General features: G+C 41.3%; 1 protein-coding gene across 1 annotated transcript in view; it reads right to left on the bottom strand.

Moving 5' to 3' along the window:
* The window catches only part of cttnbp2 (cortactin binding protein 2), a 113,199-nt gene that overhangs the window by 5,528 nt on the left and 83,219 nt on the right, over window positions 1-24,452 (bottom strand). The window contains exons 8-19 of the mRNA XM_083973840.1: window positions 22,922-23,140; window positions 20,032-20,149; window positions 18,265-18,573; window positions 11,826-11,921; window positions 8,483-8,562; window positions 7,725-7,811; window positions 5,815-5,914; window positions 4,530-4,700; window positions 3,867-4,039; window positions 2,765-2,943; window positions 1,953-2,203; window positions 1,255-1,503 (exon numbers count right to left, since the gene is read on the bottom strand). Of these exons, the coding sequence (XP_083829966.1) occupies window positions 1,255-1,503; window positions 1,953-2,203; window positions 2,765-2,943; window positions 3,867-4,039; window positions 4,530-4,700; window positions 5,815-5,914; window positions 7,725-7,811; window positions 8,483-8,562; window positions 11,826-11,921; window positions 18,265-18,573; window positions 20,032-20,149; window positions 22,922-23,140 (2,032 nt within the window). The remainder of the gene's footprint in view (window positions 1-1,254; window positions 1,504-1,952; window positions 2,204-2,764; window positions 2,944-3,866; window positions 4,040-4,529; window positions 4,701-5,814; window positions 5,915-7,724; window positions 7,812-8,482; window positions 8,563-11,825; window positions 11,922-18,264; window positions 18,574-20,031; window positions 20,150-22,921; window positions 23,141-24,452) is intronic.

Below are 24,452 nucleotides of genomic sequence, written 5' to 3'. Positions count from 1 at the left end.
AATCCCACAATATCAGATTTCAGATCAGCGATGAGATTGAGTTGCCTACAACAACAGCAACTCCCCCCAGCAACCGGTGGTCAACGCCGCTCATTCTTTTCTTTTCTTTATTAGGATCCCCATTAGCACCTGCAACAGCATCGGCTATTCTTCCTGGGGTCCAAATGATGGAACGGGATTGGATGAAAGGGTCAGGTTACCTCAAATCAGATGAGATTTAGATTTGATAGCTCCACGCCCATTTCCAGAGTTTTGTGATTGTTTGTTTGTCCATTCATTCATTTATTTGAGCTCCAAATAAACTTGCTGGGCCGTTTTGTTTGTAAATGGCTTTTTGTATTGTTGTGTTTTTTGATCTTGCACTTCAGAAATGTCATTTGAGTCTTTGAGTGTCTTTCGACCCATTTGTATTGAACGTTAGCGCCCCACAGTGGATGTAGATTTGCCTACAAAAATACTTATTTAGCCGTAGAAATGATTTGGGAGACGCCACACTGCAGAGTACCGGTAAAATGAGCAGATTGCCACTTGACACTAAAGTGCGTTTTTCTCTGAAACTAGAGCGGGAGCTCCGTTTTTTGGAGAAACCCAGCTCTCTTCTTCTCCTCTGTACTCACGAACGAAACGGCGGAAAAACTCGCCGTTTTTTCGAGGAGCACGTTGGAAAGTCACTCCTCAACCACGTGAACCGTTTGTTTCTAGGTGATGTACAGAGTTCGCTTCGACGTGAGATAAAAGGTAAACAAATAGCCAAAAACATGCGGTCCGGAGGGAGATGTGATGAGCAATTAGTGCGGTCGCGAAAGAGAATACATCCAGATCTGTGATTGGGTATTGTGATTCTTTGATATGTGGTTTTTTGATATGTGTTTCTTTTTCAGATATTCTCTGATAGTTTTCTGATATATTCTGTGACAGTTGTTTGATATATTCCCTTGTATGTTGTTGATGACATGTTTTATAATGAAATACTTGACTCTAATTGATAAACATTGTCTTTACATAGTCCAGCCTAGTGCTTTTTTGTCAGTCTATCCAATTTTTTGAGCTTCAAGAGCACCACCATCACCTGGAGTTTACTTCTTCTTTCTACTAAGAGCGCTCGGTACTCCACAAAGTCTCTTCTTATGGCTCCTAGAGACATGATCTGATCGGTTCAAGACTCATAAAGCTGCAGTTTGGAGGTTTGGAGGACAACAAACGCTCCTTCACTGGTTGTAGAGACGACCAGCGGAGAGTTAACGGCCGTCTCACCCTCTCTGAAGGAGCCTCCAGAGCTCCAGCTCAGCCCAGCGCCTCCTCCTCCTCCTCCTCCCTTCTTCCTGGGGCTGGTGTTGGATCGTCTCAGTTTGCTGCTGTCCCGCCCCTTCCTCCCTCCTCCTCCTCCTCCTCCTCCTCCACCGCCGCCACCGCCGCCACCAGTGGTGCTGCTTCCTTTATAGGAGCCGATGGCCGACAGAGGGATGGTCCCGCCCCGAAACTCCAGCAGGTACCTGTCGATTTCTGAATTTTAAAAAAAACAGTCAGTGTGTTTAGTGGCAGCAGTCGGAGCGAGAAGCAGCCATGATTTTATGTTTATGTTTATTGAGATCCCCATTAGCATCTGCATAGCATCCGCTATTCTTCCTGGGGTCCAAAACATATACATGGAGACAATAAAAGAAAACACATTCACACTAAACAATATAGACGTAGACATAAAACAACACAGCTCCAATCAGGTTTCCATAATATAATAATACCCCTCCACAAATAATTAATTGACTCTACTATAACCACTATCTATATAATACTATAATAATAATATATAATATACTAACCCATATATTTATAACACCCATATTTATATCAAGTACCTAAACACGATTAATGGAAGTTCATTTTTAAATAATAATGTTCTTTTAGAGCTTTTTTGAAAGCATAATATATACTGACGAGACGAGGCAACGCACCGTGGCGAGGCAGCGGGCAGCCCAGGAGGACGGCCTTGTTGACCAGGATGCTGAGAGCGGCTTTCACCACCGCCTGCTGCCCTGCGCTCAGCACACAGTTGCTAGGAGACGGTCGCTGCGACGACAACGACATAGAGGAGGAGGACGAAGAGGAAGTGGAGGAGGAGGAGGAGCGCTTGGCTGTTACCCGGGAAATGACGGCTTCTTCCACACGGGGGACGACCACGGCGTTCCAGAGCCGAGCCAGCCACCTGCACACACACAGAGGTCATTATTTTTTTATACTTTATTGCAGGATTGCACAAGAAAAAAGAAAAAGAGGAGAAACATTTCTTCAAGGCTGGACTCTTCAGTTTCATTTATTTATATAGTTAAACCACTTATTCCATCTTTTCAGACATTCTAGTTCTTGATATCTGATTCTACATGTAATTTTTTCCATTTGCAAAATATTATTTACAGTTAATTTCCAGTTATTAAAAGAAGGTGAGATGGATTTTTGCCAATTTCTTATTTGTTTCAGAGCTGCTATTTTGAGTATTCTGTATAAGTATTTGTCTTTTTCTGTTGTAAGTTCAGCTGGCGTTATTCCTAAAACAATGCATTGCGGTGCCAATGTTTTTTTAAATTGAAAAAAATCGAAAAAATCGATTCTATAATTTTTTTCCAGAATGTTTTTTTACTGATGGGCAGAAATAGAAAATGTGTGAGTGGTTTGCATGGTGCTCACCACAGTTTCTCCAGCAGTCTGGGGTGATGGATGTACACAGGTCATTACTGAGTACAATATGAAGATGAAACCACACACACACCTGACGACGGCCTGCGTGTTGCTATGGACCAGCGGGCAGGACAGGAAGAGCTGCGGGCCGAGCGCCGCCTCGTGCGTCCCCAGCCGGGACAGGCAGGCGTTGAGCTGCTGCCACACCTGGCTCACCCACTGCACCGTGCGCTCCATCACGCCGCCGGCCGTCCACACGCCGCAGCCCGTCTGCAGGGAGACACCAGACACCAGAGGTAGAAACTCATCAGACCGACGACACATTTATCTGATCGTTAAAGTTCATGTTCATTTCTGAGCTGCAGCTGAATCACACTAACACATTAGAAATACATACTGACGATAAAATACACATTATTTCATATTTTGCTTATGAACGTTAGACTCAAAAATAACTGTTTATACAGGTGCACCTCAATTAGTTAGAATACTATGGAAGAGTTCATTACAAGTAGTTTAAAACAGTCAAACAGTCAAACAGTACTGAGTGCATATAGATGGACATAACGTTTTAGAAGGCCAACATTAAATTAAAAATGCTTTTTTAAAATTGATGTCTGTAGTGCAAATCGGTAACCCAGTTGCAGCTTGGCGGTGACTTATTTCTTATTTTTCACTGAACATAAACTGCACGCACGTTAGCTAGCAGCAGAAGCAGACGTCCGCCAAGGAATCATAAGAGTAAGAAATAAAATAAATACACGTATAGTAGTTTTTAAATTGTTTTACACATGTTTTCATTCACAAAATGACCAAAAATGACCAAATTTGATTCTGTCCCAAGCCTTTTGATCCATATAAGCGGTTGATTGATAACTATATCTGTGATCAAATAAATCAAATAAATAAAGACATGAAATGTTTCATTCTGTGTAATGGATCTATTTAATGTATTAGTTTCACTTTTTGAATTGAATTACTGACAAATAAACTTTTCCATGATTTTTCTAGTTTACTGAGATGCACCTGTTTTTACAACAACAACTACTACTACTACTACTACTACTACTACTACTACTACTATTACCTCATTCAACCCCTGTTGTTAACACATCTGCATTAAAACATCTGTACTAGCTCATTTGGATGGAGATAACATCAGTTTCATATTCAGTGAAAACGTCTTGTCTGACCTTGTGGAGCAGCTTCCTGCGGAGGTGCCTTCCCAGAAGGCCGTGCAGCGGCTCCTGGTCCCAGCGCAGAGTCACCCAGCGGAAGTGCTGCTGGAGGCGGAGCTCCGATCCCTGGAGGCGGGGCTTCGACAACGTGCCAATCAGGAAGCTGCCCTCGCAGAAACAGTGCGGACCTGAACGATGACGAAATGTCAGTCAACTTGTACATTCACTTTATTGTACAGAGTGTGTTTGTCCTTCATTCTCTGTATTGTATAACAGATACAATACATTTAATCTGATTTATCAGATTAAATGTCTGATAAGGGGGTGACAGGGGTGTCAAACATGCGGTTCAATCTGCCCTCAGGATGAATTTGACAAGTGTGAAAATTACATAGAAGACAAAAGAGGCATAATATTGTTGAAATGTAACATTTTTTTGCAAGTTGTTCATAATGTTTGTAAAAGGAGAGTTCATTAAATGTAAACATCTTAATAATGCACTAAAACAAAGGGAAATATTCAAGGTTCTTCCTATCTAAAGGTTAACATGCTATTATTTTACTGGTCCGGCTCACTTGAGATCAAATTGCGGCGAATGTGTATGAGTTTGACACCCCCGATCTACTACCAGAAGTCTCATTCTACATGTGTTCCTGCGGTCGGTGTCTGAGGTCTCACCGTTGTTGAGCAGCAGCGGGGAGGTGGAGCCCCTGCTGTCCAGACTGTGGCAGAGATCTCCCAGCAGCCCGGGCAGCGACGAAGCCTTCTCCAGCCCCTCCAGCAGCACCACCACACAGCGACCGCTCAGACCGGTCAGACCAGCCGGGACGCCGGACGGCACCAGGAAGCCTGAGACGGAGAGAGAGAGAGAGGGAGCAGAGGGAGGAGAAGAAGGATCAGGAGGATTCATCAGGCAGCAGCAACATGACAGTCAGCGTGTTTGAATGGATTTGAGTTCATCCCAATTATGATCATATCCCGTTTTTGTGTTAATGAACGTAAACATCAGATCCCAATTTCAGAAACCAGGAAACACCACAATCCCGGTTTTGCTACCGGAGAACTCCAAAAAGAAAACGGGATACTGTGGCATGTAAACGCCTCATCTGGGTTTCTGACAGCTGCAACTATCTGTGCAGTGCAGGCGTATACTTTTGGAGTGACGAGGAAACTGAGCTTTGTCTTTCAATAATGAAAGAATTAAACATCATTCAATGATTCGTTGGAAAAAAGCAGCAAAGCTCTGAGCTGCTTAAGTTCAGTCGGTGGGGAACAGGTTGCATGACGCTGGTTTTCCAGCCTAGTGTAGTGACCTTTCCCTTCCCAAACCCAGATTAAAAGGAAGTCACAGTTGCTGATCAACGTATTGACGTGTATGGTGCAATGAAGTTATATATTACATATTTATTTCTGATCTTTAACTAAACAAAATCCAACTTCTTAGTAAAACAACAAAACCAACGTCTATTTTAAAGAGGAACTATGCAAGCCCGGTCGCTTATCCTCTGTTTTGCTAACCCTCCGCCTGGCCATGTGCATCTGTTTACAATGAAGCCATTGAAAAATCAATACATGGAGCTGTGGATAACATTATATAACATATACAATGTTACGACGTGTATATTTGTGTAGTCTTAACTTTGCGGGTTGCAGAGCGCATTGATTGCGCGTCGTTCAAATAACCCCCTTGGCCGTAGTGCGTAGTTACGTCACTTCCTGTATCAGCAGAAGTTTAGCAAAATAAAAGCCACCAAATAAAACACCAAAATAAAAGCCGAAATGGATCCTACACCTACGGACCCTAACTGCCGCGGTTTTTGCTGCGATGCTGGTGTTTATCATGTAAACAGGGATATGAATAACCAGGTTTCTTTCTATGTTCTTGTAAACGCAGAATGTGTGTGTGTGTGTGTGTGTGTGTGTGTGTGTGTGTGTGTGTGTGTGTGTGTGTGTGTGTCGTTACCACAGCTGATGAACGTCTCCAGCAGCTGCTCTTTGGTCAGACTCTCGTCCACCTCCACCCGCACCACGTCACAGCCGAGCCCCCCGACCTCCTGCTTGGACTGGAGGGAGATGGAGAAGACAGAAGAGATGGAGAGAGAAGAGAGAAGAGAGAAGAGAGGGAGGAAGAGCAGAGCGACACGAAGATGAGAAGGGGAGCACGTTGTCATGGAAACAAAGGAAATCTACTACTACTACTACGACTGTGTAGAAACGGAGCAGAGGCGAGAATGTGAATGAGCAGACGGGGCTTCTCCAGGCAGAGACGAGCTGAGATCCAGCTGCAGGTAACAACTACTACTACACACTGTGGTGTTACACAACCAGGTAACAACTACTACTACACACTGTGGTGTTACACAACCAGGTAACAACTACTACTACACACTGTGGTTCTGCAGGAAATCCTCCTCATAATGTAACATAACAGGTTCATGATGCGGGAACAGCAGCTTCAGCTCCTTGTTCCTTAATAAGATGTAAAAACAGAGCGGATGTGACGGAGTCGGAGCTGCGGTGAGTCTCATCAGTGATGTAACAGATCAGTGTTTTATCTTGTTGCATCACACGGTGCAACAGCAACAGCAACGCGTCAGACTCGTGTCCGGTGGAGATCTCCTGACCTTTCATCTCGTGTCGTGCAGCTTTTGATTTGATACCGTGAATAAAATTGCAAAAATAAATAAATAAACCTTTGATTTTTTTTGCATGTGGAGGTTCAGGGGGGGAATATCTGGGAGTACTGATAAAAAATATATATTATACGCAGCGAGGAGAGGAGGAGGAGGTTTAAGGTGGAGAAATGTTCTTCTACTGGAGGTATCGTTTAATAAAAAAGGTCTGTATGGTGGCCCTGAAGGATCAAACCACTGCAGCTACAGAAAACACATGAATTTACCTCTAAAACAACTCTGTCTGGTAACGTTCTGTTATTATCTCATAGCGTGGTGAATGTGCAGGTCACAACTTGTCCACCAGAGCGTTTTGGAGTTGTTGGATTGTGTATTTGATGAGTTTGATGAGGGAAACCAAGAAATCCCATGAGCCTCCGTAGCGTAGCTCTGAGCAGCTCACGGCTCTGCTCCGCCGTTCTAAAAATAACTTGCACCGACAATTAAAGGTAACGAACCTACTGCTATGACTATAGGGATTATGGCAATGGACCAATTTGCCAAAATGCTGAACTATCCCTAACCCTAAGGTTTTGGCGTTATATTAAAAGACAAACAATTGGACTTAACGATAAATGTTTCACTGATCTTATCCAAATTCTTTATTCATAAAGCCGTCTTCACATTCTTCTTAAATTAATTTCAACTTTATATTAAGTCTCTAAAATTCATAAAGTCCAAACTTGCCAAATATATTCAGTGTTCGAAAAGGATCTGACTAATGAAGCGTAACAGTTATTAAGTCAACCTTTTAATTTGAATTGATCTACTTCACTTAAATTGTATGTACTTTCTTTTTTGTCTGTTTATATATTTTGTCATGCCCTTATATCTTATGTTTTGTATATGTATTTATTTTTGAATCAAGATTTCATCTCGTCAATATAGTGTCTGTTCTTGTTGAATTTTTTTGCACAAATGTACTGTTTGCCTTACTGGTTTGTACATTCATTTGTTTGCAATAAAGTTACACAAAAAAAGGTGTTCTGACAGGTTGTGACATCATCGTAACATCACAAAGGCATCAGCAAACACAGAGGTTTTATTCTCGACTACAACATTTGTATTTTATTTGTCAGGATGACGGCGGTGCGACACATTAGGAAAGAAGATGTTGGACACGACTTCAGCTGTTGTTAAACCTCTACGTCAACATCTGGCGCCCGTGGCGGTGGATGAGCGTGGGAGCAGCTGGACTCACCTGGATGCAGCGAGCCACCAGGTTGGCGATGTACTCCTGACAGCTTCCTTCGAGGCCGTGGAAGATGAGGTTTCCGTACTGTTCCACCTGGACACACACACACACACAGACACACCATCAGCTGTGATCATGAAAAGCTCTGTCTTTGTTATAAACATCTGTATAAACTCCTATATATACATATATACAATAACATATAATGAATGATGAGTGTAATAATTCACATTCACAGTTCTTCTCACTTGTTACAACTCATTTTTACAGACTTTACATTTTTAATGCGACGTGGCCATTTTATTGTCTTCAAATCACACTTTTTATTGCTTTTATTGTGTTAGTGAGTGTCCATGTGCACATTTATAATGAGGCACAAGGTTTGTCCTCCCTCTGCCACTTCATCTCTTCTTTATAAATAAAGTTATCATTGTTTTTTATCATCATTATTAATAAATAAAGTTTTTATTCTGCTCTTTTTTATGCATGATCTTCCCCTCTGGTCTCCACCTGACTCCTCCAGCAGGGGGCGCTGCAGCTGTTGAACACTGGGCTCTAATCCTCCCTCTCTCCTCTCTCTTTCCTTTCATCTGTGCATCACCTCCTCTCTCTCTCTCTTCTTGCTGCAGTTTTCTGGTTTCCTCCCTATTTTTCAATGTCTTATTCTTCTAATCCTTCAATCCCTCACACTGCTTTGTGTGTGTGTGTGTGTGTGTGTGTGTTTTTGAATGAGAGTGTGTGTATGAGTGTGTGTGTGTTAATACCAGGCGGACGTAGTTGTGCAGCAGCGGCAGCGGGAAGAGAGACTCCAGAGCCAACTCATCGAGACACGCCTCAGACAGACCTGTCAGAAACACACACAAACAAAATCCTCAGCTTCACGCTCTCGCTGTCAGACGCCGCCGCTCACCGCTCGCTGCTCGCTTCTCCTCCTCCCGTTACATCACAGCAGAGTGGACGACACTGAAGGTGCCCTTTGTTCACAAACGCCTCAACTCAGCAGCTCCAGGTCAGAGAGGTCGACGGCTCAGTGTGGAGACATGTAGACACAACTTATCTAATGAGATGAGTCACATTGATAACGAAACGTCTTTATATAAGAGATAGTTCAACATTTTGGCAAATTGGCCCATTGCCATAATCCCTATAGTCTTAGTAGTAGGTTCGTTACCTTTAATTGTCGGTGCAAGCTATTTTTTAGAACGGCGGAGCAGAGCCGTGAGCTGCTCAGAGCTACGCTACGGAGGCTCATGGGATTTCTTGGTTTCCCTCATCAAACTCATCAAATACACAATCCAACAACTCCACAACGCTCTGGTGGACAAGTTGTGACCTGCACATTCACCACACTATGAGATAATAACAGAACGTTACCAGACAGAGTTGTCTTAGAGGTAAATGCAGAGACTGCTTGATGAAAAACTGCCCCCAACGGAAACGCAAATCAGCGGTTTTGCATGAATTTACCTCTAAAACAACTCTATCTGGTAATGTTGTGTTATTATCTCATATCGTGGTGAATGTGCAGGTCACAACTTGTCCACCAGAGCGTTTCGGAGTTGTTGGATTGTGTATTTGATGAGTTTGATGAGGGAAACCAAGAAATCCCATGAGCCTCCGTAGCGTAGCTCTGAGCAGCTCACCGCTCTGCTCCGCCGTTCTAAAAATAGCTTGCACCGACAATTAAAGCTTCAGTTGGTAACAATTATTCAGTCATATTTGCTGGAACTGTCACTATATTCTGATAGTTGGACATTAAATGGGTAATTTAGGGCAAAATCCAACTCCTCTGGCTCCACCTACAGCCTGTAATCGTATTTGCCAGAATCCACCGCGACCGACGATTCTCCTCCAATCAGGTAGAGGGAGCAGGAGGAGCGGCCAATCGCAGCTCGTACATGTCGTAGTAAGCTGACGAAAGTGAAAGTAAAGTCCGCGATTTGGTCAGAAATTTCAAGACGATACACCTTCAGCTCCCTCTTTTCACTTCTGTCAACCCCCCTCCCCCTGTGTTGGGTGAGAGAGAGGCGAGATCGTTATGGAGTCTCCGATTGCTATGGATACGGTACGTCTTCTGTGGGTGCGTTTATGGCTAATTTGCGGAGTTTACTTTCACTTTCGTCAACTTACCAACTGTAGCTTTAAAGGTAACAAACCTACTGCTATGACTATAGGGATTATGGCAATGGGCCAATTTGCCAAAATGTTGAACTATCCCTTTAAAACCGTCTCGTCACATTTCTGTTCTGCTATAATAATGAGTTTATCTGAGCTGAATAAAGCAGAAGCTGCTGAAACAGTTTCCTGGCTCAGCGCTGACGACGGGGACGTCGGGGAGGACGGAGCGGCCGGTCGATACGGACCTCTGAGTCAGGACTACACACACACACACACACACACAGACACACACACATCTACTGTATAAACACACACACACACACACACACACACACACACACGGCTTTGCTCTCTTTCAGAGACGTCTTCTGAGTGAAAATGAGCAGAAAGACAACGAGAGAGAGAAAACTGAGTGATGATGGAGTGATGATGGAGTGAAGAGAAGAGGAGGAGGAGGAGGAGGAGGGACGGACACGCTGCTCATCCTGATTCTTTCATGCTGCCAACAAACCATTGTTCAGGCTTGTTTCTTTTTTTTTTCTTTCTTTCCGTCCCTTCACTCACTCAGATGAGAAACACAGTGAAGGAAACGGAGGCAGAGAATAAAGAAGATGGTTCCACTCGTCTGCTGCTCTGACTCATCCACACTCATTCACACTGTTTCTGTGAGAAGAAGCTGCTGCTGCTGCTGCTGCCATGTTGGTTTTTCACGTTTAAATCTCTCTCATTTAGATTCAGTTTCTCCGCTCTCCTCCTCAGATCATATAACGGATCAGTTTCACAGTGGATCAGTGTGTTACAGCAGGCGGAGGTTGATTTGATTTGGTTTAATGTTTCTCTCCATCTTTATAAAAAGGACTATGAGCTGTGCAGGTAGTTTGATCTTTCATCTCAGTTATCTACTGTATCTTTTCCAATAATAATTCATTTTGAGCAGTGACGTTATGATTCTGTCATTAAACAATCATGATGCTGCAGTTACACAACCATAAAAGGGAGGAATGATAACCACCAGTACAGATAGTTATCAGCCCAAAAACACACAGATGAGTCAGATTATGACATTTTATCAAGCTGCTTACTAGAGCCAGTTATAGTCAGACAACGTTGTGTTGATTGCACTCATTTTCAGTCCATCAGTTGATTTGAAACAATAATAAATACTGATTTTTGAAGGATTCATAACTGTTCTTGTCTTTGTTGTACAACAGTAGTGATGTCAGTTACAGTATATTATTGTGTTAAGTCAGAGGCAGAGCTGTAATGTTAAATTCATCTTAACTCACTACATCTCAGCCTTTCTGTGTGCATATAATAAATGATTAAAGATGTTATCTGTATTGATGGGGGAAAAAAGAGCTATCATTCATCCCTAAACCATTATGCAAGATAGCATTGTCATAATACAGTTATATATTATTCCTGAAACTACTAAATAATGATCATTTGTTAGAATTTATCATCATATATCGTTGTATCTGGGCCTCACTGTTCAGATATATTACATTTTGGATGTCTACGTTATTTTACTTCAGCCTGGTGTTAAGCTGTGGATCTCTTACATAGTTACACGTTTGTATTTTATCATTTCTGGTGCAGGTTTCACGTCTAGTGCACTTTATTACTCTAGTTTTTCTCTGTGAAGTCGCCTTAAATACACAATCATAAAAAGAAGAGAGGCGCTGACCCCGAGTGACAGTCATGTAGCTACAGACTGAACGTGTGTAAAGTGAGAGCAGCTCGTCTGTAGCGCTGCCCTGGTTCAGACTCGGCCTCCTGCAGCGAGCGGCTCCTCGGCTGCTGCCCACGCTACAAACACATCCAAACTGATTTGTTCAGGCTCTTTCATCCACCAAATGGCATTTTCTATCAGTAAAAGAAGCTCTGATTCTGGGGTTTTTTGGCTCCTCAGAGGCTGCAAACACACACAAACACACAAAACACACTCACACACACACACATAGTATATATGGGCTGCCAGGTTGGTACCTTTGAGGCGGACGGTGATGCGCTGGCTGAGCGGCTTTCTGACCAGGTCCCAGGGGGATAGAGGCAGCTCCTGACCTGGCAACCACTCGGTGTCTCCTGGAGGAGCAGAGAGGAGCAGAGAGACATGGTATGAATGTTAAACTGGGTCTCAAACACACACACACACACACTCATTGTCATACACATTGTAAATGAGTCCACACTGCAAAAACTACAAAATCTTTCCAAGAATATTTGTCTTATTTCTTGACAAAAAGTCTAATTTCTAGTCAAAAGTCATCTCTTTCCACTCATCACCTAAAAATTAACTTGGTTTTAGATAATTTTCACTTGTTTCAAAGTAATTTTCACTTGAAATAAGTAGAAAAATCTGCCAGTGAAAGCAAGTTTTTTTTGTGCTTGTAATAAGGAAGAAAAATTTGCTCCAATATCTGATTTTTCTACTTATTTCAAGTGAAAATATACTTGAAAGAAGTAAAGAGTGTCTAAAAACAAGCTACTTTTTTATGTGAGGAGTCTTTTTGAGGTGTAATTAGATTTGTTTTGACTCAGAAATGACATTCTGCCTAGAAATAGGACAAATATTCTTGTTAAGATTTGGAGTTTTTGCAGAGCAGAGGTCAAACACACACACCACAACAACAACAAGTAGTAATCGTAAACATAATAGATCTACATGTCCTGAAAAAATATTAAAAAAGCATAAAAAATAACAATAATTTCCATCATTTCCACATGCACATGCTGTAATAACTACACAGACACACTCAGGTCTGTTTCTGCCAGAGCTGCATCGTCTACAACCGAAGCATTTTTCAGATGAAACGCAGTAAAAGATTCAATATTTGTCTATAAAAGCAAAAAAAATAAATAAAAAAAACCCCAAAAAGCAAATAAAGACTTTCTCCTGCACAATATATGAGGCAGGAGGAGAAACTGCTTCTTCTTCTTCTCTCCCAGGATCCAATTACAGCGCATACACATCACATTAGGACGGATGATGAAGTGCAGGAGCTGCTGAGCTGATTAGAGTAAAAACCTCCACACGTCCCACTCTGCAGCTCCATGTTCAGATTTCAGCTCCTTTTCTTTTTTAATCATCATCATCGGGCACAGAAGTGTTTCTTTTTCTTTTTCTTTTTTCTCCTACGTTTCCCAGAAGCACTTGAACACACAAGTGACAAAACAGTCGGTGCTTTCATCTGTGCTGCCTGGCAACCAGGAACACGAGTGTGACAAGAGGCGACACGCTGTTTATCGTCTGTCTACTGTCTCTGTCTGTCTCTGTCCCTGTCTCTCTGTCTGAGACGAGGAAAACACTCCAGCGTCATCCCATGATCAGAAGAAACCGCTAAAGGTTTGATGAGCGACGTCATAAAAGTCGTACAATAGCTGTACACAATGATTCACACAAGCAGCGTGTTGAGAGAAAACAAAACAAAGAGGAAAGAGAAAAGAAATATGAATAGATATCTAAATATAAAGCAAATTAACTTCAAGTTTATGATGAGATAATCAATACATTGTAAGATTTCTTCCAGGGCTGAAGGTAAAAAAAAATGGAGTAACTTTCAAAAATCTATATTTGTGTATAGGCCTATCATATGTTCCCATTATCAAAACAAAATAAAATCCAAATCTTTAATCCTGTGACAGTCAAAAACTGGTGTTACATAGTGATGTGCGGATTGATACTCCTAAGAAAGTATCGATACTATCACTAGTCTGCACTAATTTGGGGTTAACAACTATTTTTTGTGACAGTAGACTGTTTACACGACCTATTCCCCGCCAATTGGAAGGGACTACATCTGCTTCCATCTGTAAATGAAATGAATCCACGCATCTCAACTCATATACCTACAGTAATGAGAGCAGGAGGGTTAAAGTTTGGATGTTATTCTTGAAAGACAGTGTTTCTAATGAAAGAATAAGAAAGATAACCTGTGATTTATTCGCTGCTACCTCAGGGAAATTTCAGACTATTCCTTTAAATGTGAATTCAAATGGTCAATGTCAAAACTACGTTCTAATTAGCAAATTTTCATATATTAATGCCACTTTCCCACATACCATGGTTACACCCTTGCATTTAATGTCTATTATTCAGTGTTTTATTGCCACTGACAATTAAAACTGAACCAAAGAAAGGAAGTCTGTGTTTTAGTGTCATTGCAAAACTATAATTAGAAACTGTCTAGTTTTTTTGTTTCCCCCACTCTTCATACATGAAGCTTTTGTAAATTGCATCGGTATCAGTATTACTATTGGCAATACCGCCTTTGGTTTTATTTGGTATCGGATCAGAATGAAAATTGTTGGTATCGCACCTCAATAGTGTGACATTCTTTGTAAATTTCCATTCATATAATTGTAGATAAATAGAAAAAAGTGGAAAAAACACAAAACCCGTTCATGAAAAACCATGACTACAGCGTCTCTTTGTATTTACTATTAATATACAGTACACGGCAAATACAAGGAAGACAAAGGCGGTAAATAGGAAATGGACAGGCAACTAACGCACTAACATTTTAATTTCAAAATAAAAGCATATGTTACTCTATTGTCTTTAACTTTAGAGTCAAAGAATAACTTCCTAACTAACTGTCCCTCTGACATGTGAGACAGTTTATATGGACAAGTTCTTAAAAAGCAGTTTGTATCATTTATTTCCATTAGGAAACTCTGGTACTGTGACGTTGGGGAAATAAAAAAATAAAAAAGGGCTGTGGGACCGAGGAGCTCATGACAGTTCAGCTCCAGACTCAGACAGATGATTTAAAGCAGCTCAGTGAAGTAGTTGAACTTTGAGGAGTGTGGATTTAATTCCCTGGTGCTCACACACACACACACACACACACACACACACACACACACACACACACACACACACACACACACACACACACACACACACACACACACACACACACACACACACACACACACACACACACACACACACACACACACACACACAGCGATCGCACAAGTCATCAGACTATCGCTGCACTTAAAGAGAAGAACTCAGTCAGGGGAGAAGGTGGAGGGTTTTTCTCCACTAATTGGACGTCCAGTCTAATTTTAAACCTCACAATTCACCAACTTCAGCTCCTTGTATCAACTGGTCGTCTATAAAATGGCAGAAAAATGTGGAAAATACCTCAAACAGGTAGAAAATGTCTAGTTTTCCATCCATTAACTGTTATTTTGATCATTGATGAGCTTAACTTCATAGACTCTGATTAATCTGGTAAACTACTTCCTCAGTTATATTACTAATTTATACATTTATAAACCAATTGACCTTGAGGAGCTGCAACCAGTGGAGTTATGATTTATTCATTCATTCATTCATTCTCCATTGTCTCAACAGACTATTTATAGACTTTATCGTTTATGTTTTGTCTCCTTCTTGGACGGGCTCCACAGTTAGACATCAAAGCTGTTGTGTCATATTTCACTAATAGAATAATTAATGTAATTTATCAGGGAGTAAAAGCACTGAACACGCTGCCGTTAAAACTGTGTGAGTCTCAACAAAACAGAAACGGGACGTGTGCGTGAGGTGCAGACAGACACACAAAAACCAGACACCAAAGAGCGTCGGCACGTCGGCACTTTGATCCCCAACGTCACGCAGGACGGAGCGCTTCTCCTAAATTGGCATCTTTCTCCCCTCGATTCCTCCCTCCATCCCTCCCTTCCTCCATCCCTCCTCCTCCCCTTCTCATCCATTATGCATTCCTCCTCTGCTCGTGCTCGCTTTCATCATTATCCCCAAAACACACACACACACACACCAAAACACACCACGCTCTTCCCTTCGTCGTTGCATATAAAGACAGAAAAATCGTAAAAATGTGTGACATGGAGAGATGTAACGACAGAGAAGGAGGAGAAGGAGGAAGAGAGGAAGCAGTGGTCTTCGTCATGTGAGGCTGAAGACATCGATTTCCTATTTTATCATCAGCCTCAGGCCGGCGCTCTATTCTAACACGCATGTAATCCGAGACCGACCGCACGCTGACGACACTCGATCACCGGGAAAAACAGAAAGACAGGAGCTACTGTACGTATTCACTCTGTTCCAACGGATTAATTATTCAACAATTCAAAGAAGAGGAAGAGGAGGAAGAGGAGGAAGAGGAACAACAGTATCATGTGTGTATGTGTATGTGTGTTTGTGTGTGTGACGCTCGGCCAAACAAATACCAACGGATGGATTACTGAGCATGTATTCACTCCCTTAGAGCAGCAGAGAAAATGTGTTTCTGATTGGATTTAGAGGAACTGACCCTGAAATGATCTGAGAAGAAGATGAAGATGATGATGAATATGAAAAAAATGAAGTTAGTGAGGCTGTAATTCACCTCAGAAAACACCGAACTGTGCTGCTACTGCGAAATAGCAGCTACATTATTCATTTATAATATATATATAATATATATATTCTAGGTAATTTTCTTTACATGATTTCACATTACACATGAGTAAAAGCTGCCAAAGAGTTGGTTTTGTCTTTGTTAGCTTTGGTTTCTTCGCTTACTTCCAAACTAGCCTTTTCATATCTGACATAATTGCGAGCAAATAAGGTCTTTCTAGGTTTTAATTAGTTTAATTAGTTAAGAGAAGATATTTGTTAGCATGTACAGTTTACTTAACTTATTTAGAGATATATCTACTGAAATGTTTAAAGAAGCTATTTGTATGTTTGTATGTTTTGTCTAAATGCTTCAACATCTCTCTCCAGTTCCTATTAGTTTTTACTCCATTTCTATTATTTGTTTTCTTTTACTGGGGTCAGCAGGCTAACCCGGTCAGAAGAATGACTCGTCGCTTTTTTTAAATACTGAGTCACTGTAGCGTTCAGGCTGCTCAGAGGATCTTGTAGTAATAAACTCAACAACAGCTGAAAATCTTGACAAAATTGGTAATTTAACGATAAACTGAGCAACAAACTACAGTCTGAATGTCTGAATACAACAATAATTCAGTCTATTAGTATTTTATGCTTTCAAAATCATAACCTTTTTGTTTTTAAACCTCACAATGACTCAAAAATGTGCACCTGTTTAGCTAAAATACACCACACAGAAAGCACAACCAGATGTAGACCACCTACAGTATATTGTCCACTGCAGGCTTCCTTACATGCCCTGAAATAATCCTCTATAAGCCACAGTCAATGAATTTAAGAAGATAACAAGGATTACAAGCACAGGTCCTGGCAACGTAAACCAGAAGGTGAAGGAGGAAAACTTGAAGAAAAAGGTAAGAGAGAGGGATTATTAGAAAAGAGAGTATGAGGGAGGTGTTTGTAGGGAAGGAGGGAGGCATGGGGGGATGGATATAAAAGAGGTAAAGAGGACTGATAATGAAAAACAGAGGAATTCTGGGAGAAAAAAAGAACAAAATACATACACTGCAAAAACTCAAAATCTTACTATGAATATTTGTCTTATTTCTAGTCAAAATGTCATTTTTAGTCAAAACAAATCTCATTATACTTAAAGCAGATATCAGTGGAATGTTTTTGTTAATATAAGTCCTAAATAGTCCTATTTTCCGTCAGCAATCACTTACATGAAGTATTTCAGCCTAAACACGAGTCTCTCCGTCACTCTGCTCTGCTGTAACCCGAGGAGAAAATTTTCCTTGTGGGATACAAGTGTTATCCAATGAGGAGAGAGAACGGCATGAAGGGCTGTGTGTGCAGCCAAGGGATGCGCGTGAATGTGGTGACGTAGCACGAGGACCAATTGATGCCTGACAAGGGCGGGGGCTGCTAACTCATGGTGCGTTCAAAGAAACTCGTACTTTGTGTTTTTCCTTCCTGTGAAGTCATACCAGTTCGATCTGGTACGAGTTCACGGGTCGGAAGTTACGAGTGGCCGTTATAGGGAACTTTCACAGACAACAGGATGGTAAAAACACGAGCTACGGGTTACCTGGAACGCTACCAAGTCATAGTTGTGACTTGAAGCTGTAACTTACGGTTTCAAAAGCCTGCCTTGAATGCAGCATTAGCCGAAACGGCCGTGAAGCTGATATCTGCTTTAAAAATAAGACTCATCACATAAAAAGTAGCTTGTTTTTGGACAAATTTTACTTCTTTCAAGCATATTTTCACTTGAAATAAGTAGAAAAATCTGACATTGGAGCAAGTTTTTCTCTCTTATTACAAGCACAAAAAACAGATTTTTATACGGTACTTATTTCAAGTGAATTGAATTTGTTTGAAACAAGTGAAAATGATTTAAAAACAAGTACATTTTTAGATGATGAGTCTTATTTTAAGTGGAAAGAGATTAGTTTTGACCAGAAATGAGACATTTTGACAAGAAAAAGGACAAATATTCTTGGAAAGATTTTGAGTTTTTGCAGTGTAAAGAAAAGCGAGGTGAGAAATAAAAAAATAAAACCATCTCCTCACCTATAAGGACAGAGGAGATGCTGTTGGGGCCGAGGCCGAGCGGCGGCCGCGGCGCCTCCTCCCTGGCGGTCTGAGCGTCTCCTCCGCACACGGTCTGGAGGTGGGAGGTGAAGGCGTGGCCGAGGGCGGAGGCGAGCTGAGCCCAGCGCGTCGACCGCTCCACCGTCACCCGGCACAGCAGCAGCTGGCTGCCGGAGCCGCCGCCCTTCACCTCCTCCTCCAGCGCCTCCACAGGACACATGGACCCCGCGCCTCCTCCTCCTCCTCCTCCGGCTGAACTCTGGAGACGCACCAGGACCCGGTACGAGTCTGAGGAAACAGGAACTACTTTCAGCAAATCCACATGTTCCCAAACCAGTGACAGTGACTAAAACCATGATATCATCTGTGATAAAATACCGAATCCTCCTCCCATCGTCGGCCCAGACCATATAAATGTAGTCAACATCACAGTGTGTTTCCTTTTTGTACTGTTAAAAAACCAATGGGCAAGTATATATAAGTGTCTAATATATGTTATTTGATTTAGGATGATGATTCATACCTATTGTAAAGATTGAATCTAAGTTTTTGTTGACTTGTCTTATCTTACTCATGTCGTGATTCTAAATGTACTACTGTTTTTAAATGTGGACCCCAGTGAGACTAGCGATGCTCTAGAGCAGTGGCTTCTTTTTTACATCAAGGACCCCTAAATTGACACAAATTAGACCACGGACCCCCACTGGACAAAATTTTGAAGAAAACTCCACAAATACACAAATATTTGTTCGGAGACTGAAGAACATTACTTTTTTAGTCAATGTACGTTCAAATTTGGGCCAATGGAATGTGAATTTTTGGAAATATTGTAGAGCATTTTCTGGAAAAAAAAAAGTGGTAAGATTAAAAAAAAAAAAAGTTTTTAAAAAAAATTCTAGAAAAAGTGTTGAAATTTCAAAAAAAAAAAAAAAAGTTTTAAAAAAATTCTAGAAAAAGTATTAAAATTTCAAAAAAATAAAAAAGTTTTAAAAAAAATCTCCAAAAAAAAAGTTAAAAAAAAAAATTCTAGAAAAAAGTGGTAAAATTTCTAAAAAAAAAAAAAAAAAAAAAAAATCTCAAAAAAAAGAAGTAAAATAATTCTAGAAAAAAGTGGTAAAATTTCAAGAAAAAGTTGGGGACCCCCTTGAACCCTCTTAGGGACCCCTGGACCCGACTTTGAGAACCAGTGCCGAGAGCACAGCTAATGGGGATCCTCACAGATAAACAAATAAACACTGAACATCTAAGCTTCAAATTATTTCCACAGAGCAGAGAAAATATATACCTGTAAGTATTATTGTATGCGTTACTTATGTTACATGTTTATGTTAAAATAATAACAGCTGTCTCTTGGTTTAAAGTTACTACTTACTACTTATGATACTAATTTCCATTAGCTCGTCTATGATGTGTTCCATTATATGTTAGCATCAAGCTAGCAGACTTTATATTTAGTTTGTGAGGATGACAGTGATGCTGGCTGTGCTGAGAGTGATTTGAACTTTGTTGCTCAGTGAGGAGCAGAATATCGCTCGTAAACCTTTTTCGAAGGTTTCAGTTCGGTTGATGTTCCAAGCTTCGGCAGAAACTGGAAAAAACCCAAAATTCACCCGAATCCAAAAACTCGGAACATCCCTTGATAAAATTACAAAACACGACTCTGGTTGCAAACACGTGCAAACACAAACACACATACAGACAGACAGACAGACGGACGGACACACACTCACACAGGACGCCACTCACGGAGGTTTTCAAGTAGATCTTTGCAGTCGTCAGTCGCCACGTCATGAATGGTGCGATTGCACTTGTCTCTCCTCTCGATGTCCTGCTCACTGTGGCTGCACAGCACCTCCAGACACTCCTACACACACACACACACAAAGAAAACCTTGTTATTTGTCCTGTGTGAATACAAATCGTTTGTGCAACCACATGTATTTCTGCAACGACAGCTCCCGTGCATTATTAAAGCATGTATCAATAAGAGCTCTGCTTTATACACTGCCCGTCCAAAACAAAAGGTCACCACCTGCTGGATATAACTAAACTAAAAGGTCAGAGCTTCCCATTGGATAATTACTGCATGGATGATTATGTTTCAGCTGGGAACAAGGTGTTGAACCCCAATCATTTTCCAGGGCAGACATGTTATTATTATACATCCTCTGTACCGTTCATGCTTTGGAGAAGTGTTCTTTTCTACAGCTGTACCTTATTTTGTAAACTTTTGTTTCTATGTTTCTTCCTCTCCCAGCCCCAGAAGTCTGATTTAAAGATGTGCAGTCTATGGCTCTAAGTTATGCAATAATCTCTTACAGTACATGCTACTGAATTTTTCATAGAACACAAACATGGGGTCCAATACTGGAAACACTCATCAACTCAAAGTCTCTAGTTTTCTCAATAGGGACTTTTTTAGAAAATAAATCCTTAGTGAGGTCTGAAAATGGCAAATAAAGCTCTGGTAGCTGATGTGATAAATAATTTTCCAGGACAACTGAAGCTTTTATAGGACATTTGACTTGAAAATATGACTGGAAAATCGGTCAACCATTTGGTCAACCATTTTCCAGGTTTTCCAGGACGAGTGGGAACCCTGCACTTAAACGACAGCCTGAAGGAGGAAGAAGCTCAAAAACAAGACACACACACACACACACACACACACACGTCATGATAGATTATTCCTTTACGAACAGATCAGAGTTTAAACCACATCACATTTTGGCCTGAAGCTGAAGCCGGTTGTAGTTGTAGAAGTGTGTATCTGTGTTTACAACAGCCACTTCATTCATTCATTCATTCATTCATTCATTCATTCATTCACTCACTTCGACCACGTGATGATGAGGCAGGTAATAGAGATCCCTCAAATAGATTTTTTATTTCTGCAGGTTTGTTGAAAATGGCCGATATAATAGAATTACAGACCCTAAAAATAATGTTTAAAGCAAAGAACAGATCATTACCAGAACATTTACAAAGCTTGTTTAAATTGGAGGAAGGGGACAACAGACTGAAGCTTGATTTTAAACGTACATTTGCAAGGCTAAGCTTAAAACAAATGTGTATTTCTGTTTAGGGATGGGTATTGATAAGAATTTAGCGATTCCGATTCCATTATCGATATTGCTTATCGATTCGATTCCTTATCGATTCTCTTATCGATTCTCATTGGGTGAGGGAATAAAAGATAAATGGGTTTGTTTGCCTTAATGCAGTGGTTCCCAACCTTTTTTGGCTCATGACCCCTTTTGACATCACAAATTTCTGGTGACCCTCATTCAAGATGAGCAAGCTCAGATATTTGTATATGCTGCATTTTATTTGATCTTGATTTATATTCAAGAAAGTGGAATGTATAAAGAATATAGTTGTTTAAGATTGTGAAAAATAATTAGTTTATTTAAAAAAAATTTTTAATCAATTACTAGACATTTAAGACAATCCCATTTGAATTCCAGGCGACCCCACATGGGGTCCCAACCCCAAGGTTGAAAACACTGCATTAACGGCTCTAACATTAAAAAAGTAGACAGGACCGACCTGCCTGGACAGGTTAACACTATAGACCACTGTGGCTGTGGGGCAGCTGTGCTCACAGGAGGAATTTAACAATGTTTCCATTACATGGTTTTTATGCATCTGTATCTTCTCACGAGTTATTGTTTTCATGACGTTCGTTTTTATGCGGAGCGAGCGAGCGAAAGAGAGAGAGCGCGCACGAGAGAAAAGACACAGGGCGTAGCTACCGTTTCACGTGGCTACGACGAAACCTGAAAGGAAGTGGTTATAATAAAGAGAGAAAAACACAAAGAATAGACATGTAGCCTGTTCGGGAGACGTTGTCCTGTCCTCTCGACGTGAGGGAGGGAGGACCGGAGGGAGGCTCTGGCTCACAGGTTTAGTGATGAGGAAACGTCACTGTCAGCTGCATCTGTCAGCAGCTGCTCCACGCAGACACGCCACTAACTTTATTTTGTGAGAACAAACGGTGACATGTGGATATAAACACTAAGCACCCCCATTTATAATGATGATTGATTTTAACGTAACGGACGTAATTAATCAATTAATGCGCGAGTTTCTGAACCAAACGGAATCGATAAGGGAATCGTTAAAGCAGACAAGCACACGATTCCAAGAATTGATCCAAGCTGGAACCGGTTCCGAAGAGGAACCGGTTTTCGATACCCATCCCTATTTCTGTTGCAGGTGTAAAAGTATGGCATTCACAAAGCAAGGAATTGAAAAGTTGTACAAGTATGTCTCAGTTTAAGAAAATGTTTAAAAAAAGAAAAGATAAGCATCTACAAAAAAGAAGAAGGAGAAAGAGAAAAAGAAGGGAAAAAAAGAAAAGATAGAGGCGACGAGTGGTGTCTACCGTTATTTTGTTGTTTTCTTGTCATTACTATGTTTCATCATTCTTAATATTTTGAAACAGAGAATAATATTGGTGTTGAAGAAAGCCGATGAAACAACAGAGAGGGGCAAGTACTATAAGTTTTCTTCATCCTGCTCCTTTTCATTCATGGTGAAAATGTGTACATTATGTAAATATGTGCAACCATGAGAGAATGTATACCATGAATGAAATAAATTGAAATGAAATGATTTGGCGTCTCCTTCTCACCTTGAGGCCCAGCGCGGCCGCCATGTGCGCCGCCGTCCAGCCGTCGCTGTTGGCTCGGTTCAGCAGGGCGGCCGGCAGCGCCAGCGTGCCGCGGGGGTCAGAGGTCACGGTGGGGGGGTCGCCCTGAGGAGGAGGAGGAGGAGTGTGGCAGAGGAGGAGGAGACGCAGCGTGTCCACGTGTCCCGAGCGCACCGCCGCGTGGAGAGGCGTGCAGCCGTCCTGCACAGAGAGAGAGAGAGGCGGGTTGAATATAAGTGTTAAAAGTTAATTCCTTTTCCAATTACAGAAGTTGATTGATATTTTACAGTGATGGTATCAGAACTCACAGAGATATAAAATGATATATGTTTTCATTTTTTTTAATGCAGCTGTTGCCATATAATTATAGATGATCAATTATCATAAATGTCTTTTTGGCAAATTAATTAGACTTAAATAAGAGTCTAAGAAAGGGAAATCACATCACATCTGTTGTTTCATTAACACAATACAGGGATGCAATCGGGTCAGGACCAAAAAAGAGAGGAATTGTCTGGCGGGGGGGGGGGGGGGGGGGGGACTCACCATTAACAATATCACAGAAAGGTCAATTTCCAGTAGTTCAACCCCAACCAAGTATTGAGTGCATATAGATGGACAGTTTTCAGAAGGCCAACATTTCTATATTAAAAATGCTTTAAAAAAATAAAAACCATTGCAATATTTCAATTTTGGAGATACTGATTTTTAGGTCTTCACTGAATGTTAGTCATAATTATTACTATTAAAATAAACTGAAGAAATAAAGACATGGGATTTAACATCCCATTCAGTGTGTAATGGACATAGGCCTATACAATGTGTTAGTTTCACTTTAATTGAACACATTCTACATCGCGGAGGCGACGTCTCTCCTTCACCATAGAAACGGGGCAGAGCTCCGTGGGAGACACCTGCCTGACACAGCAACGGACATGCACGGGGGGGAAAAACGGCGGCGCCGTCGCACCGAATGCACGCGGATACGCGCCGCTTTGGGTAACGAGCGCGCACGTCGCGTCTACATTGGAGGCGAATAGGAAGGCTGTTACCAGTGTAATCAGAGACCATGAATGAGTTGTCGCACACACTGAGGTGAGCAGCAGAGCGGCCGCACCGTGACCGCGGTCCGCTCCAGCTGCCTGGTGTCCCCATTACGCACCACGCGTCTTTTCAGTCACTTGTCCAAGTTCTCCTTTACTGTTTTTTTTCGAGACAACACTCATTCTCTCTCTCTCTTTTACCGGCGGTGTCAGTTGATGTGCACATCTGCAGCAACCCAAACAAATGCACATGTTACTGTTGACTGGCTCTATTCCAGCCACATGATTGGTTCGGCGCGGTGGAAATCTCATTATCATTGGTTATTTGTATTGTCTGCCAAAACATGGATGAATAACCTATCGACCACGTCTCATATTTCTATCGAGGAAAAGTTATTTCACAATTTATAGACACAACACCGACAAGCACTGAGAGCCGCATGTTGCAGTGACGTTATATAGGCTATAAA

Source organism: Trachurus trachurus, assembly GCF_905171665.1.
Source record: "Trachurus trachurus genome assembly, chromosome: 6".
In the NCBI taxonomy this organism is placed as follows: Eukaryota; Metazoa; Chordata; class Actinopteri; order Carangiformes; family Carangidae; genus Trachurus; species Trachurus trachurus.
This window is presented reverse-complemented; position numbering and strand designations above follow the sequence as displayed.